This window comes from Chiloscyllium punctatum, chromosome 38 (assembly GCF_047496795.1).
Source record: "Chiloscyllium punctatum isolate Juve2018m chromosome 38, sChiPun1.3, whole genome shotgun sequence".
NCBI classification, from domain to species: Eukaryota; Metazoa; Chordata; class Chondrichthyes; order Orectolobiformes; family Hemiscylliidae; genus Chiloscyllium; species Chiloscyllium punctatum.
This window is the reverse complement of record NC_092776.1, coordinates 37,457,888-37,475,055: the sequence shown is the minus strand read 5'-3', so window position 1 is coordinate 37,475,055 and position 17,168 is coordinate 37,457,888. Positions and strand designations below refer to the sequence as shown.

At 46.5% G+C, this 17,168-nt stretch overlaps 1 protein-coding gene across 3 annotated transcripts in view; it reads right to left on the bottom strand.

Moving 5' to 3' along the window:
• Positions 1-17,168, bottom strand: part of tcerg1l (transcription elongation regulator 1 like) — a 739,617-nt gene that overhangs the window by 582,448 nt on the left and 140,001 nt on the right. For all 3 annotated transcript variants that reach the window (XM_072557635.1, XM_072557638.1, XM_072557637.1), the window contains exon 6: positions 46-189. In XM_072557635.1, coding sequence (XP_072413736.1) covers positions 46-189 — 144 coding nt within the window. The remainder of the gene's footprint in view (positions 1-45; positions 190-17,168) is intronic.

Here is a 17,168-nt window from a genome sequence, read left to right as displayed (position 1 = left end):
CAAAGGTAATCATGTCCCTTGCACATAAACTGGATGATCACTTACCATTATTTAGATTCCTTCCATCACACTGGGCAACTCTTCTGATGTCACAAATTGCAGGTTGACCACATTTATGTTTACTCGAATCTCTCTGGAGACAATAAATCTGTTTGAGGAAACGAGCATTCGGACAACTGGAGGATGTTGCTAAATTAAATGGAAGAAAATGCAATGTTGAACAAATTATTATGATTAAGAAAATGATAATGCAACATAGCTGAGTTTTAACAGCAATAAAATTACATTTGTCACAGATAACAGAAATACGTTGTGTGAACCGCTATTTCACACAGGTTACATTATTATAGACTTGCTATGATAGCTTGAGGTGAAATTTTACTGCCCCAGCTGGACCTTTCAGAAGGTTGGGTGGGAGGTCTTAATTGTGTGGAGGGCAACAATGTCCCAAAGGCAGGTTAAAGTTTTGATATTAAGTTCTTTGAATCTTTCCGGTTAGTCAGGCTTCATTGCTGGCAACTTGCCTTGCATTCATTAACATGTCATGAATACTTGCTTACACACCAGCCTGCTGGAACTCCATTCAAGGGTGCAATCTAATTAGCCAGAAGCAGAAAACACGTATATTCAAAACCGCAACTATGTACAAGAGAAGTATCCCTGCAGGGGAAACATCAGTGCTTATAAACTTCTTCACTAACTTGGCTCATTCATAACCAAGAAATCGATTAGTGTTAACGCTAGAATGGAAGGGATGAAGTCTGACCAGGTCTACTGGCTATTAAGAAGTCTCACTCATATGCAGTCTGCTTTCTTGTAGTTAAACCCTTACAATGTAAAGAGTGAATCTTTTGCATGTGCAATAGCTCATGAAAAGTTTCAGTTATATGTAGTCTGCCTTCTGCAGAAGGACACTAGTAAGTTGGTGTGGACAGCACATGGTGGGGGAGGGGGTGGGGCACGGTGGTTCAGTGATTAGCACTGCTGTCTCACAGCGCCTGGGACCTGCTTTCAATTCCAGCCTTGGGCGACTGTGTGGTGTTTGCACATTCTCTCCATGTCTGTGTGGATTTCTTTTGGGTTCACCAGTTTCCTCCCAGAGTCCAAAGATGTGCAGGTCAGGTGAATTGGCCATGGTAAATTGCCGATAGTGTTCAGGGATGTGTAGGTGATGCTCGTTCGTCAAGGGAAATGTAGAACAGAGTAGGGGAATGGGTCTGGGTGGGATGCTCCTCAGAGGGTTGGTGTTGAGCCAAATGGCCTGTTTCCACACTGTAGGGATTCAATGAGTTACATTTCTGATGAAGGTCAATGCAGAGAGGTACGAGGAGGTACATTTTGATGGAAAGAAAATGGCGGGACAACATAAAGAGTACGACTCTAAAGAGTGTAGAGGCAGATAAACCTGTCTATGTCTGTCATTAAAGGTGGAAGGACAGATAGAAATAGCAGCTTTTAAACCATACAGAATCCTAGGTTTTACTAAAAGGGTAATGCAGTACTAAAATAAGGAGGTTATGCTGAACTTGTATAAGTCAGTAATTAGACAGTATGCTCCGATTGAGGTCACAGAGTCATTGAGGTGTACAGCACAGAAAAAGGCCCTTCAACCTATTTAGTCTGCATTGCTAAAAAAACAACCACTTACTTGTTCTATTAAAAAAGTGAAAGGCTTAATTATTCTAATTAGTTGGCCATAGTCTTGTGTGCCTTAACATAAATGAATATCTAAATGCTTACCACAGAATCACTACAGTGTGGAAACAAGACCTCAGCCCAACAGGCCCACACTGACCCTCCAAAGAATAATCCACCCAGACCCATTCAAGGCACCTAATCTGCACATCCCTGAACACTTTGGGCAATTTAGCATGGCCAATACACCTAACCTGCACACCAGTGGATTGTAGGAGGAAACTAGAGCACCCAGACACAGGGAGAATGTGCAAATTTCACACAGACAGCCGCCCAAGGCTAGAATCAAACACAGGTGCCTGGTGCTCTGAGGTAGCAGTACCAAGCACTGAACAACTGTGTCATTCTTCAAAATTCCCTGGGTTTTTGCCTCTAGCACATGGAATGCCCTGCCAGTAGCAGTGGTGGACTCTCCCTCTTTATGGGCATTTAAACGGGCATTGGATAGGCATATGGAGGATAGTGGGCTCGTGTAGGTTAGGTGGGCTTGGATCGGCACAACATCGAGGGCCAAAGAGCCTGTATTGCGCTGTATTTTTCTATGTTCTATGTTCACTCTTACATGCAATGTGTTCCAGATTCCAGCACTCTCTGGGTGAAAAACTGCTTCCTCACCTCCCCTCTAAACCTCCTGCCCCTTACCTTAAATTGATGTCCCCAAACATAATTCCAAACTAAACTAATCCCACCTGTCTGCGCCTGATCCATGTCCCTCTAAACCTTTTCCTATTCATGTACATAGCTAAGTGTCTTTTAGACATTATAATTGTACCCATATTAATCACTTTCTCAGGAAGTTCATTTACAACCCTGTGTAAAAAGATTGCCCCTCATGTCTTTTTTAAAATCTCTCTCCTCTCACCTTAAGAATGTGCCCCAGTCTTGAAATCACCCATCCTAGAGAAAAGTCACCGACCAGTCACCCTATCTATACTCCTCCTGATTTTATAAACCTCTATAAGGTCAGTCGTAAGTTTGCAGATGGCACCAAAATTGGAGATGTAGTGAACAGCAAAGTTAAATATGAGGTGCTGCACTTTGGAAAGGCAAAGCAGAGCAGGACTTTTACACTTAATGGTAAGGTCCTGGGGAGTGTTGCTGAACAAAAAGAGCTTGGAGTGCAGGGCATAACTCCTTGAAGGTGAAGTCAGTTCGATAGGACAGTGAAGAAGGCGTTTGGGATGCTTGCCTTTATTGGTCAGTGCACTGAGAGCAGGTGTTGGGAGATCATGTTGCATCTATACAGGACATTGGTACGGCCACTTTTGGAATACTGCATTCAATTCTGGTCTCCCTGTTTTTGGAAGGATATTGTGAAACTTAAAAGGGTTTAGAAAAGATTTACAAGAATGTTGCCAGGGTTGGAGGATTTGAGCTACAGGGAGAGGCTGAATAGACTGTGGCAATTTTCACTGAAGCATCGAAAGTTGAAGGGTGACCCTGACAGAGGTTTATAAAATCATGAGGGACATGAATAAGGTAGATAGATATAATGCCTTTTCCCCAGGACAAGGGGAGCTGAAAACTAGAGGGCAAGGTTTAAGGTGAGAGGGGAAAGAGCAAGGGGCAACTTTTTCATGCAGAGGGTGGTGCATGTGTGGAATGAGCTGCCACAGGAAATGGTGGAGGCTGGTAGAATTACAATATTTAAAAGGCATCCAGATGGGTATAACAATAGGAAGGGCTTAGAGGGATAAGTGCCAAATGCTGGCAAATGGGAATAGATTTATTGAGGATAGCTGGTCAGCATGGACAAGTTAGATCAAAGGTAACTCCTCCTTGACCTATCACCTTCATCCCCTCCCCCACTCACCCATTGTACTCTATGCTACTTTCTCCCCACCCCCACCCTCCTCTAGCTTATCTCTCCATGCTTCAGGCTCACTGCCTTTATTCCTGATGAAGGGCTTTTGCCCGAAACGTCAATTTTGAAGCTACTTGGATGCTGCCTGAACTGCAGTGCTCTTCCAGCACCACTAATCCAGAAGTTAGATCAAAGGGTCTGTTTCTGTGCTGTACATCTTGATGAATGAATGACATCTCAACCTCCTACGCACCATGAGAAAAGTCCCAGCCTTTCATTATTATGCAACTTCCGTACCCGTCAACATCCTGGTAAAGATGTGACACAAGGAAGACAGAGTCCTTAAAAAAAATTGACAGAGACTAGATTTGAGGCCAAATGATTTTGCATGAACATTTTGTGCACAGTCAGAAATATTCACCAATTGTAGTGCAGAAGAATTCCCTGGTCTCTACAGAATTCTCATTTTTTACAAGGTACTTTGATTGTCATTGATTCTAATTCAATTGGTTCTCTTTGCACCAATAACCTCGTGTTCAGTTTTCTGGCTAAAGCATCAGTTGAGAGTCATACTGGATTATGGGCCCCATACTTGTCTGACACAAACCTTTATTTGCAAACAGCATCAACTATCACTAAGTTTGAGGGGCTGAACTACACTTATCGACTTCTGAATCCTAACCATGAAGGTGGTCTGTGCACACTCCAACTTATTCCTTACATTTGTCTCCTGCAGAAGTAGAAAGAGACATTGGAATGGGTAATTGAGCATTCTGCCCGCACTGCTAGATACAAATGGAGATGTGAATTCCCACAGCTGTGGTTGTCCATTTTAACTACTACAAGCTTAATGCAGCAAGAGGAAGTTAGGAGTTAAAAGGTTCTGATTGAAAGGTGGCCCAATGTTGTCAAAGCGCTAGAACTGACGGAAATCAATGAAGCTTAATATGTTGTGCACCTGCTATTCCTGCGAGGTGTTCATTCTGAAGGCACTATTTGAACCTCTGACCTCATTGCATGAAAACCTTTGGTGAAAAGCTCAGATATATCTGCTCTCCGAATTGCATTGAAGGGTCAGTGAGCTGGTGATACACCAGTTGCTGAATGTTGTAGCTCCGTTTATGTATTGGCAGAGCAGTAGCACTATGATGCAAACAGTTCAACACTGGCTGCAAGTAAATGACTGAGAGTCACAAGCGATATCTGAGGAGCTGTCTGGCACCCATTCTGTGTAGTGTCAAATCTACAATGCTATCTCATAACCACAGGGACATGAAGCATTAAGTAGACAGACTATATAGCCTACTAGTGCACAGAAGAGGTAGTGGCCTAGTGTACCATCACTAAGCTACTAATCCAGAGACCTTCTTGATGTTTTGGGGACCTGGGTTCAAACCCTACCATGGCAGATAGTGGAATTTGAACTCAATAAAAATCTGCAATTAAAAGTCTAATAATGACCATACAACCATAGTCGATTGATTGTCAGAAAAAAACACATTCGGCTCACTGATGCTTTTTAGGGAAGGAAACTATCATGTGGGCAATCATGGATGGGTACTGAATCCGGGTCTAGCCAGTGGCAGCAAATTCCCACCTAAAATAAAGTTCATTAATCCTCTTGTAGCACTGTCACTCTTAATGTTCCAATGGGCACTGTATCTACCTCAGTCCAAGCTGCCTTGGTCAATTAGAATAGCCTCCTGCAAACAGTACATCTCTCATCTTCTAGAAGACTGGCTGGAGAATGACTAGGGAGGCATTGCTGAAGTTTGGAGCTGTCTTTCGGTAGGAAGTGGAGATCTTCAGAGGTGGGTAGGGGTATTGAGAGTGGTTCAGTGATGCTTCTGGGTTGTAGAGAGTGAAATGCCTGTTCAGGCGCATTTTAAAATATGATGCCTGGAAGTTGAAGCCTAGGAGGCCTGAGTGGGGCTGCAGTACTTTCTGCCTGCCTGCACATTGAAAATTCAGTGTTGCAACTGCAAATACCAAATAATGAGCTCAGAAAAAAAAAACATAATGGCCTGGGAAGGCCTGAGCAGAAATCTGTCTCTTTTCTACGTCCGCGTCAACACTTACTCTCGTGAAAAGAAAATTCTGCCCATTGTGTGAACCATTATTTTAAATAAGTTACAGATAGAAGGAACAATTGCAAACTAGTTTTTAAAAGCTTGATTAGGAAGGTGATCAAAGGCTACAGCAAGAAGGCAGGAGAATGGAGTTGGGAAACATATCAGTTATGATTGAATGGTGGAGTAGACTCTATTCCTGATGAAGGGCTTTTGCCAGAAACGTCGATTTCGAAGCTACTTGGATGCTGCCTGAACTGCTGTGCTCTTCCAGCACCACTAATCCAGAAGCCATGAGCCAAATGGCCTAATATATTTTATGATCTTAATTAAGAAGTTCCAATTAATACCTGTCAATGAGTGGAATTTTAAAAAAACAATTAAAGGAGGAAGTGAGTTAGGGTGTAAGGTTTTACATTTATCAAAACCAATTAGATTAAAGCTCTTACTCATTTGGAAATTCAATAAAGGGCTCTTGTAGCACTGAGCCAGGAGACATGAGTTCAATACCTACCTGCTCCAGAGGTGTGTAATAACAGCGCTAAACAGGTTATTTTAGAAAATATATGGGAAAGTTTCAATATAGTTCCTGGCAGATACATATAGACAGCACCAAGCAGCCACTGATAAATCAATTCAGATAATCTATAAGATGCAGAAAATGGACCAAATGTCATATTGTGTACTCAAGTTTGGGCCTGAGGTATATTGATGAGGCAAAAACAACTTTATTCTTTATCTGACCAGTTTGTATGTTGCTTGTTTGAGAAGTATGCCAAGGAGAAAAAATTGATTCTCAGTGCTCTTTTTTTTAATCAGATAAATAGCATTCAATTGATGCAATCATATCGGATTTCCCGTAAACATGAGCTAGCTGCAAAATTGAAAGTCATTAATTTTGAAATATCCAACATACCTGCTGGAAACAGGCATCAGACACCATGAATATGTAAATCCCAATCCCAATTCATATTTAACACAGACCATAACAAACAAGAGCAGATGTAGGCCATGCAGCCCATCAATTCTCAACTGCCTTTTCCCCATAACCCCGGAGTCCCTTACTGATTGAAAATCTATCTCCGCTTTGAATATACTGTGCTCAATGACCCAGTCTTGACAGTGTTCTGCAGTAAACGAATCCCAACAGATTCACAATTCTCTGGGAGAAGAAATTCCTTCAGGTCTGTTTTAAACATGCAATCTTTACTTTGGATTATGCACTCTTGTTCTGGACTCCCACATGGGGGAGAAAACCTTGCGAATTCCACCTTGTCAAGTCCTCTAAGAAAATTATGCATTTCAATAAAATGTTCTCTTTCATTCTTCTAAACTCTAATGAGTAGAGGCCCTACTTGATCACTATCTGCTGTCAGCCCGAGTGAACCAGCTCCAGTGCCAGTATCACCTTCCTTAGGTACGGGGCCCATAACCATGTACAGTATTCTCAGCGTCACTTCAGTGCCTCACCAGCTAACCAATGATTTCTTATAACAATTGGTCAAGACCACTAACCGACCAACACACGCACACGCATACACACATGAAAAGAAACATAGTAAATATGAATTAGGGATACAAACTGTTATTGTCATGTAACAGGGTAAAAAACAATGACTGCAGATGCTGGAAACCAGATTCTGGATTAGTGGTGCTGGAAGAGCACAGCAGTTCAGGCAGCATCCGAGGAGCTTCGAAATCGACGTTTCAGGCAAAAGCCCTTCATCAGGAATAAAGGCAGTGAGCCTGAAGCATGGAGAGATAAGCTAGAGGAGGGTGGGGGTGGGGAGAGAGTAGCATAGAGTACAATGGGTGAGTGGGGGAGGGGATGAAGGTGATAGGTCAGGGAGGAGGGTGGAGTGGATAGGTGGAAAAGAAAATAGGCAGGTAGGACAAGTCATGGGGACAGTGCTGAGCTGGAAGTTTGGAACTAGGGTGAGGTGGGGGAAGGGGAAATGAGGAAACTGTTGAAGTCCACATTGATGCCCTGAGGTTGAAGTGTTCCGAGGCGGAAGATGAGGCGTTCTTCCTCCAGACGTCTGGTGGTGAGGGAGCGGCGGTGAAGGAGGCCCAGGACCTCCATGTCCTCGGCAGAGTGGGAGGGGGAGTTGAAATGTTGGGCCACAGGGCAGTGTGGTTGATTGGTGCGGGTGTCCTGGAGATGTTCCCTAAAGCGCTCTGCTAGGAGGCATCCAGTCTCCCCAATGTAGAGGAGACCGCATCGGGAGCAACGGATACAATAAATGATATTGGTGGATGTGCAGGTAAAACTTTGATGGGTGTGGAAGGCTCCTTTAGGGCTTTGGATGGAGGTGAGGGAGGAGGTGTGGGCGCAGGTTTTGCATTTCCTGCGGTAGCAGGGGAAGGTGCCAGGATGGGAGGGTGGGTTGTAGAGGGGTGTGGACCTGACCAGGTCATCTTGGAAGGAACGGTCTTTGCAGAATGCGGAAAGGGATGGGGAGGGAAATATGTCCCTGGTGGTGGGGTCTTTTTGGAGGTGGCAGAAATGTCAGCGGAAGATTTGGTTTATGCGAAGGTTGGTAGGGTAGAACGTGAGTACCAGGGGCGTTCTGTCCTTTTTACAGTTGGAGGGGTGGGGTCTGAGGGCGGAGGTGCGGGATGTTGACGAGATGCGTTGGAGGGCATCTTTAATCACGTGGGAAGGGAAATTGCGGTCTCTAAAGAAGGAGGCCATCTGGTGTGTTTTGTGATGGAACTGGTCCTCCTGGGTGCAGATATGGCGGAGGCGGAGGAATTGGGAATACGGGATGGCATTTTTGCAAGAGGTAGGGTGGGAAGCGGTGTAATCCAGGTAGCTGTGGGAGTCGGTGGGATTGTAAAAAATGTCAGTGTCAAGTCGGTCATCATTAATTGAGATGGACAGGTCCAGGAAGGGGAGGGAGGTGTCAAACTTGGTCCATGTAAATTTAAGGTCAGGGTGGAATGTGTTGGTGAAGTTGATGAATTGCTCAACCTCCTCACGGGAGCACGAGGTGGCGCCAATGCAGTCATCAATGTAACAGAGGAAGAAGTGGGGAGTAGTGCCGGTGTAATTACGGAAGATCGACTATTCTGTGTAGCTAACAAAGAGACAGGCATAGCTGGGGCCCATACGTGTGCCCATGGCTACCCCTTTGGTCTGGAGGAAGTGGGAGGATTCGAAGGAGAAATTATTAAGGGTGAGGACCAGTTCGGCCAAACGAATGAGAGTGAATGTGAAAGTAAGCTCGGAGGCAGAGGCGGCGGAAGAAATGTTCAACATCACAGCGTGTATTAAAATTCATTGATGTGTGGATGGAGAGGGATGAAGGTGAGTCGTTTGCTGAGGACTGATCGTTTGTCCTCAGTGAGGGGAAGGTCTGGAGGGATGGTGAAAACTTGGCAGGGCTGGGAGCTGGGATTTGGTGTGGGTGTAGAGCTGGGAGTGGGGGCGGAGCCAGTAACTGGAGTGGGTGTGATGGGGAATGGGGGTGGAGTCATGAGCAGTGGTGATGCTCCCCTCAGGGTTCTGGGGGGGCGGGGATAGTGACAGTGGGATCTGTGGGGGGCGTGTCAGCAAAATGCAGGTGAGTGGCGTTGGTGGGGGCGGAAGTGGTAGCAGACATGGCAGTAGGGGTGGCAGAAGTCACAGAGCTTGTGACATCAGCGATGATGTGAGGGGTGGAAGTGATGTCACGTGTGGTGTATGAGGAATTGTGAGGGGTGGAAGTGGTTGTGGGAGTAGCCATGGTGGGGGTAGAAATGACATCATCAATCAGCATGGGGGTTGTAGCTGCACCTGTCGCATGGCTAATGGAGTCCAAGTAGTTACAGAGGCTGGGGGAATCTTCTGGAATGTTTGAGGAGCACTGGTTCTGGAGGTGGGTAGATAAAAGTTTGTTGTACTTACAGTTTTTGATGTTTGAGATGGAGTTGAAATACTGTTTGAATGCACCAGGAATAGTTATGTTATTGTTAATACATTTAGTGTTGTGCCTTAGACATTCACCAAATGTGAACTGAATGTTTTAAATTTTGGAGGATTAACTACCCACTAATAGCATACTCTAACAGTGTAACAATGACACCCCTGGCTTGTGATCTTCACTGCACATTCACTGCACCAAACAAACCCCTTAATCTTCTCAAAGTCAAATGGAGATAACAAGCTGGTGAGATGAGGCAGGATACAAAACGTTTTGTGAAGTTATTTCGCAATTAAACAATAACAATTAGGGGTGGTCTCAACTCAACTTGAAGAAAACTGCTAGCAACATTAAGATGCCATAGACAATTAAAATGTTATCTGGGACTGATCTGCATATTTATAGAAGATTCTGCTTGCATGGGACAGGTAAAATATATGTCAGGATTCTGTGCTCTACGGTCTCTTTCCCTGGATGCACACTGAGACAAACATCGACTGCGTCTGGAGGACCATCAACTCAGTGAAAAACACTCTTTGGTCTGCTTTGCTGGTCTTCAAGGAGCAAGGAGTTGACTTTGACCGAGTGTTTCAGACTGAAATATTCCAAGGTCCAGTCTACCTGTTGAGGGACAAACTAAAGTTTCAGGCAGCTGCCGCCAAGGCACATTGGGGGAAGACACATCTAACGTCTTCAAACCGAAGTACAATGGGGGTCTGTTCAGTAATCGGACCCTCTAGTCTTGTATAAGTAAGTAATATTTTGAGTCTGTTTGTTCTACATATGTAAAGACTGCCTACAGAATCAAACTTCTCTGCTGATTATGTATCTATATAAAGATTTTTATGAAGGTCACCTCTGGTCCTTCCTTTCCAGAACCTGACTGTTCAGGTGGTGGAAAGATGTCAGGTATTTCGCTCGGGTCGAGCTGCCTGATTACTTGCCCTCCTTGTCAAGTCCTGCCAACTCCACGGGGAGGGGAGAAACCCACCTCCTACTCCCAGGTTTTGCCAGGCATGAGGTTTAAAATTGTGGCACATAATTGGAAACAATAAAGAATTCTGAACAGCTGCTAGAGAAAATCATAGAGGGCCCACACATGATATTTCAGAGTGTGAGGGAGACAGAACAATTACATGCCACTAGGTTCAACATCTGTGTTGGAGAAGTTAACATATCTCTAAGAGAAAATCATGACAGGCATTTAGCATAATACTGAGAAGGAACTTTAAGTGGACATGATGGATTTAATTCAATGCTATGACTGTGGCCCCATCCACCATCCAAAGAGCAGGTGATAACTTCACCATGACCAATTGCAGGCACAGAGATCTTTCCTCTATTACAAGTGTCACTATAAATACTATAGGAACAGAGGAACAGTGTAGGTCATTTAGCCCCTTAAGCCTGTTCAATGATAGCATGGCTGATCTGTAGTCTAAGAGTTGAAAATTGTGGTGCTGGAAAAGCACAGCAGGCCAGGCAGCATCCGAGGAACAGGAGAATCGACGTTTCGGGCATAAGCCATTCTTCAGGAATGAGGCTTGTGTGCCAAGTGGGCTGAGATAAAAGGTGGGCTGGGGGGAGGGGTACTGGGAATACGATAGGTGGAAGGAGGTGAGGGTGAGGGTGATAGGCCCGAGAGGGGGTGGGGGCAGAGAGGTTGGGAAGAAGATTGCAGGTCAAGAGGGCAGTGCTGAATCCGGGGGTTGGGACTGAGATATGGTGGGGGGAGGGGAAATGAGGAAGCTGGAGAAATCTACATTCATCCCGTGTGGTTGGAGGGTTCTTAGGCGGAAGATGAGGCGCTCTTCCTCCAGGAGTCGTGTGGCCAGGGTCTGGCAATGGAGGAGGCCAAGGATCTGCATGTCCTTGGCGGAGTGGGAGGGGGAGTTAAATGTTCAGCCACGGGGCGGTTGGGTTGGTTGGTGTGGGTGTCCCAGAGGTGTTCCCTGAAATGTTCCGCAAGTAGGGGCCTGTCTCCCCAATGTAGAGGAGACCACATTGGGTGCAGCGGACACAGTAAATGATGTGTGTGGAGGTGCAGGTGAATTTGCGACGGATATGGAAGGATCCATTGGGGCCTTGGAGGGAGTTTTGCACTTCTTGTGGTTGCAGGGGAAGGTGCCGGGAGTGGAGGTTGGGTTAGTGGGGGGGGGTGTGGACCTGAGGAGGGAGTCGCAGAGGGAATGGTCTCTCCGGAACGCTGATAGGGGTGGGGAGGGAAATATATCCCTGGCGGTGGGGTCTGTTTGGAGGTGGCGGAAATGACGGAGGATGATACGATGTATCCGGAGTTGGTGGGGTTGTAGGTGAGGACCAGTGGGGTTCTGTCCTGGTGGCGATTGGAGGGGCGGGGCTCCAGGCGGAGGAGCGGGAAGTGGAGGAGATGCGGTGGAGAGCATTGTTGACCACGTTGGAGGGGAAATTGGGGTCTTTGAAGAAGGAGGCCATCTGGGTTGTTTGGTATTAGAATTGGTCCTCCTGAGAGCAGATGCGGCAGAGGTGAAGGAATTGGGAATATGGGATGGCATTTTTACGGGGGGCAGGGTGGGAGGAGGTGTAATCTAGGTAGCTGTGGGAGTCAGTTGGTTTGTAGTAAACGTCTGTGTTAAGTTGGTCACCTGTGGTAGGAATGGAGAGGTCTAGGAGGGGGAAGGAGGAGTCTGAGATGGTTGAGGTAAATTTTGAAATCGGGGTGGAAGGTGTCAGTAAAGTGAATGAACTGTTCAACCTCCTCGTGGGAGCACGTGGCAGCACCAATACAATCATCGATGTAGCAGAGGAATAGGTGAGGGGTGGTGCCAGTGTAGCTGCAGAAGGTGGACTATTCCACATATCCAATGAATAGGCAGGCATAGCTGGGGCCTGTGCGTGTGCCCATGGCTACTCCTTTGGTTTGGAGGAAGTGGGAGGATTGGAAGGAGAAGTTGTTAAGAGTGAGGACCAGTTCAGTCAGTCGAAGGAGTGTGTCTGTGGAAGGATAGTGGAAGGGAGAGGAAGAAGCGGAGGGCTTGGAGGCCTTCGTGACGGCGAATGGAAGTGTATAGGGACTGGATGTCCATCGTGAAGATAAGGCGTTGGGGGCCAGGGAAGCGAAAATCATGGAGGAGGCGAAGGGCGTGGATAGTGTCCCGAACATAGGTGGGGAGTTCTTGGACTAAGGGGGACAGGACAGTGTCGAGGTATGCAGAGATGAGTTCAGTGGAGCAGGAGCAGGCTGAGACAATGGGTCGGCCAGGGCAGTCAGGTTTGTGGATTTTGGGCAGGAGGTAGAAACGGGTGGTGCGGGGTTGTGGGACTATGAGGTTGGATGCGGTGGATGGGAGATCCCCTGAGGTGATGAGGTTATGGATGGTCTGGGAGATGATGGTTTGGTGGTGGGAGGTGGGGTCATGGTCAGGGGGCAGTAGGAGGAGGCGTCCGCAAGTTGGCGTCTAGCTTCAGCAGTGTAAAGATCATTGCGGCAAACTACCACCGTGCCTCCCTTGTCTGATGATTTGATGGTGAGGTTGGGGTTGGAGCAGAAGGAGTGGAGGGCTGCGTGTTGTGAGGGTGAGGGGTTGGAGTGGGTGAGAGGGGTGGACAGGTTGAGGCGGTCAATGTCGCAGCGGCAGTTGGAAATGAAGAGATCGAGGGCGGGTAAGAGGCCAGCACGGGGTGTCCAGATGGATGGGGTGTGTTGGAGGTAGGAGACGGGGTCGTCAGAGGGTGGGTGAGAATCCTGGTTGAAGAAGTAGGCGTGGAGGCAAAGGTGGCAGGAGAAATGCTCGATGTCTCGCCGCGTGTCGAACTCATTGATCCGGGAGCATAGTGGGATGAATGTAAGGCCTCTGCTGAGGACTGATCATTCATCCTCAGAGAGGGGGAGGTCTGGAGGGATAGTTAAAATATGGCAGGGCTGGAGCTGGGAGTGGGGGCGGAGTTAGGCATGGGGGCAGAGATCGACATGGTGGCGGAGATCGATGTGGGGGTGGAGATCAACGTGGGGGTGGCATATCGTGCAGTGTGGTCCTTGAGCAAGTGAATGATGTCACTGGGGGCGGAAGTTGCTGTGGCGACGGCAGCTCCGGTACTGGAAGTGGCTGTGGCGATGGCAACTCCAGGGGCAGAAGTGGCTGCGGCGGGCAGAAACAGCGCTGGTCCCGGTGGCCGTGGATCCCATGGTGGCCGCGTATCTGTCGGTGATGTTCTTCCTGGCGATTGTGGAGGCAGTTGTCTGGGCGGCGATCGCGGAGGCTGCATGGTCGGTGGTGGCTGCTGTCAAGCGGGGGGGGGGTGCGGAAGTGACGTCACCATTCGCCGTGGCAGTGGTGGCTGCAGCGGCCGCGTGGGCAATGGTGCCTGGGCAGTTCCGGAGGTCGCGAGAAGGTTCAGGAACGGTCAAGGAATCCGTAGTGTGGGGGTGAGTACATGAAAACATTTTGTACTTGCTTTCTTTGATGTTTGATATGGCTAGGAAAAAATGTTTGTTCAGTGTATGAATTCTTCTGAGGATGAAGAACAGCAAAGGTCCTTTACAGGTCTGTGAGAGTGTTGTCCTGAGCTGGGGTAGGGCTGACTATAGGGAATGTAGGTAGCGGCACATGGCTGTGAGTGTGGAGCAGAGGATCCGGAGGGAAGTCTGTTGCTGGAGGCTTTGGATTTGTTGTAGGTACTGGTTGTCTTGGTTGGGTCCAAATTGTGTTGGTCTGAACGTAGTCCGGAGTCCGTGCAGGGTCAGTCGGTTCCGCAGGCTGAGGAAGGAGATGTGGCTGTGGTAGCGAGTCTGTTTCAGGACATGGCTGAAGAGATTCAGGGCAGAGGAGATGACCTGGGGGGTGCAGTGAGAGAGGGACTCACTGAGATCCTTGTAGAGGGAAGAGGAGAGCTTCTTCAATGTAGGCATCCTTGCAAGAGGATTCGCAGTAGGTTAAGATCAACTAGGAGAAAATGAGGACTGCAGATGCTAGGAGACCAAAGTGGAAAAGTGTGGTGCTGGAAAAGCGCAGCAGGCCAGGCAGCATCCGAGGAGCAGGAGTATCGACGTTTCGGGCATAAGCCCTTCTTCAGGAATGAGGCTGGTGTGCCAAGCGGGCTGAGATAAAAGGTGGGGAGGGGGAATTTGGGGGAGGGGCACTGGGAATACGATAGGTGAGGATACCAGAGTTGAAAAGTGTGGTGCTGGAAAAGCATCTGCAGTGATCTGTAGTCTAACTCCATATACCAGTCTTTGGCCTCTTATCCCTTAATACCTTTGCTTAACAAAAATATATCCAGCTCAGGTTTAAAACTGACAACTGATCCAGCATCCACCGACATTTGTGGAAGACAATTCCAAATATCTATCATCCTCCCCATTACAGGGAAAATGCAGAAGAATGGGGTTGAGAAACTTATGAGCCATGATTGAATGGTGGAGCAGACACGATGGGTTGAACAGCCTAATTTCTGCTCCTATGTCTAATGGTCTAAATGCTTCCTGGCATGGCTTCCATGGGTGGCACGGTGGCTCAGTGGTTAGCACTGCTGCCTCACAGCACCAGGATCCCAGGTTTGATTCTAGCCTCGGGCAACTATCTGTGTGGAGTTTGCACGTTCTCCCTGTGTCTGCATGGATTTCCTCCCACAATCCAAAGATGTGCAGGTCAGGTGAATTGGCCATGCTAAATTGTCTATAGTGTTAGGTGCATTAGTCAGAGGGAAATGGGTCTGGGTGGATTACTCTTCGGAGGGTCGGTGTGGACTAGTTGGGCCGAAGGGCCTGTTTCCACACTGGAGGAAATGTAATCTTTCCTGAATGCTTCAGCCCTAATTTTTAGACTATGACCCCTAGTTCTCGAATCCCCAACCAGTGAAATAGCCTATCTTCTCTGTCTTTTCCTGGCAATACCTGGAGCACTTCAAACAGATCACCACTTTCCTGTCTAGATTTTTGAGAAAATAGTCTTCATTTGCAAAATATCTCCTCACAATTTAAGCCCATACGTCCACATTGATGTCAATACTGAAGACATCATGTAAATTAGCAACAGACTCAGGAAAATATCCTGGTAAGCCTCTGCAAGCACTTCCAAAAGTATCCACTTGTATGGAACTTATTCAGCAGTTAGGAAGTTAATGTTTCATTGAAAGCTTCCAGAAGAAACAAGCACAGTGGCTTGCATTGCATTTAACAGGACAGAAATTACTGGTGTTATAATCAAATGAATGTCTAATGCAGTCATGTGTCTCATTTTGTCTGATAATTTAATAAAGCTACTAATCTATTCAATATAAATGGACAGAACTTCTCTTAAAATAATGGTTATTAACGTGGTGACGGACCATGTTCTCTGTTCATTTGTTAACATTATCAAATGTAATTTCTTTCCTCTATAGTTGCTTCAGATCATTCCCACTAAGAATTGAGTTTCCTTTACAGCAACTGTAATGACAAAGGTCGTTCTGCTGGGATGATTCAGTCTGCGTGCAGCAGGGTCCACCAATTCTTTCTCATAAAATACACGAGTCCTGGTACCTTGCTTTCAGAACAGTTAGCATCAAAGCCGACAATAACTAACCTCTCACATAATATAAAGCAAAGAACTATGGATGCTGAAGATCTGAGACAAAAAACAGAAATTGCTGGAGAAACTCAGCAGGTCCAGCAGCATCTGTGGCAAGAAAACAGAATTAACATTTTTAGTCTTGTGACCCTTCTTCACAACCTTCCTCTATGTACCTTGGTGAATTTAAAACAGAAAGAATTGACTAAATTGAACAAAAATCAGCAATGTATCAATTTTAGGGAGTCTTGTGGAGGGTTTCTGAGTGTGAGTGCCAGCGAGCTGCCTCGTGCAATTCTCTGCTATTGACCTCATTTTGCATGTACCACGGCACTGCTCTGACACTATCTTCAGCTCATCAGTGGTGGGTGTACTGAATATCACTAACGTTCGACGGCAGGACCTTCCGGGATTTCTGTCACTAGACACCATATTTAAAGCTGAATTGTGCACCAGCTCAAACACTGACAGCCAGCCACAGATAGCCCTACACAGTACATGTAGTGGCACAGCAATTAAAAATGAAAAGCTCTTGAGGGCACTTATGATGCTACAGGTGACACTTCATTGCAAATAGACCCTACCTTTGTAAATTTATTGCTACTTTACAGCAGCACCTTGTTTGATTGTAGTGACAATCACAATAAAAAGAATGAACCTACATAGACTACCCATCCTTAGAACCCAGACACTTATTGAACAATATCAAAGGCAAAGAAAAAAAACAAACCAAATAAAAAGAGCGTATAAAATAGGGACTGCTTGCCTTTGGAGCAGCAACAGGTGTAGTGCCATTGGATGATTACTTCATGTAGCTCAGGTTTATTGGAAGCAGGTGTCAATGAAGTCCTGTCAGGCTTATTACAGTAATGCTGCAGCACTAAATTGTGCTGACGGTGACGTTCCTCTTGCTCAAAGTCCTCATCTTCCTCTTCAAAAGACTACTGCACTTACCCAGTTCTTCAGCTTCCACAACAACCGTTCATTGAACCAGTTGTGTACAGCACATCTTGCAAAGATTATGTGGCACGCACTACCTAGACTATATAGCCAGCAACGTCACCCCTACCACCACACCCCAAACTCCAAAATCAATCAAAGCACCAGGACTTCATCTTCAGAAAGCCAACTGTCTACTCCCCAGTCACCCTTGTGGCAGATTAGGCTT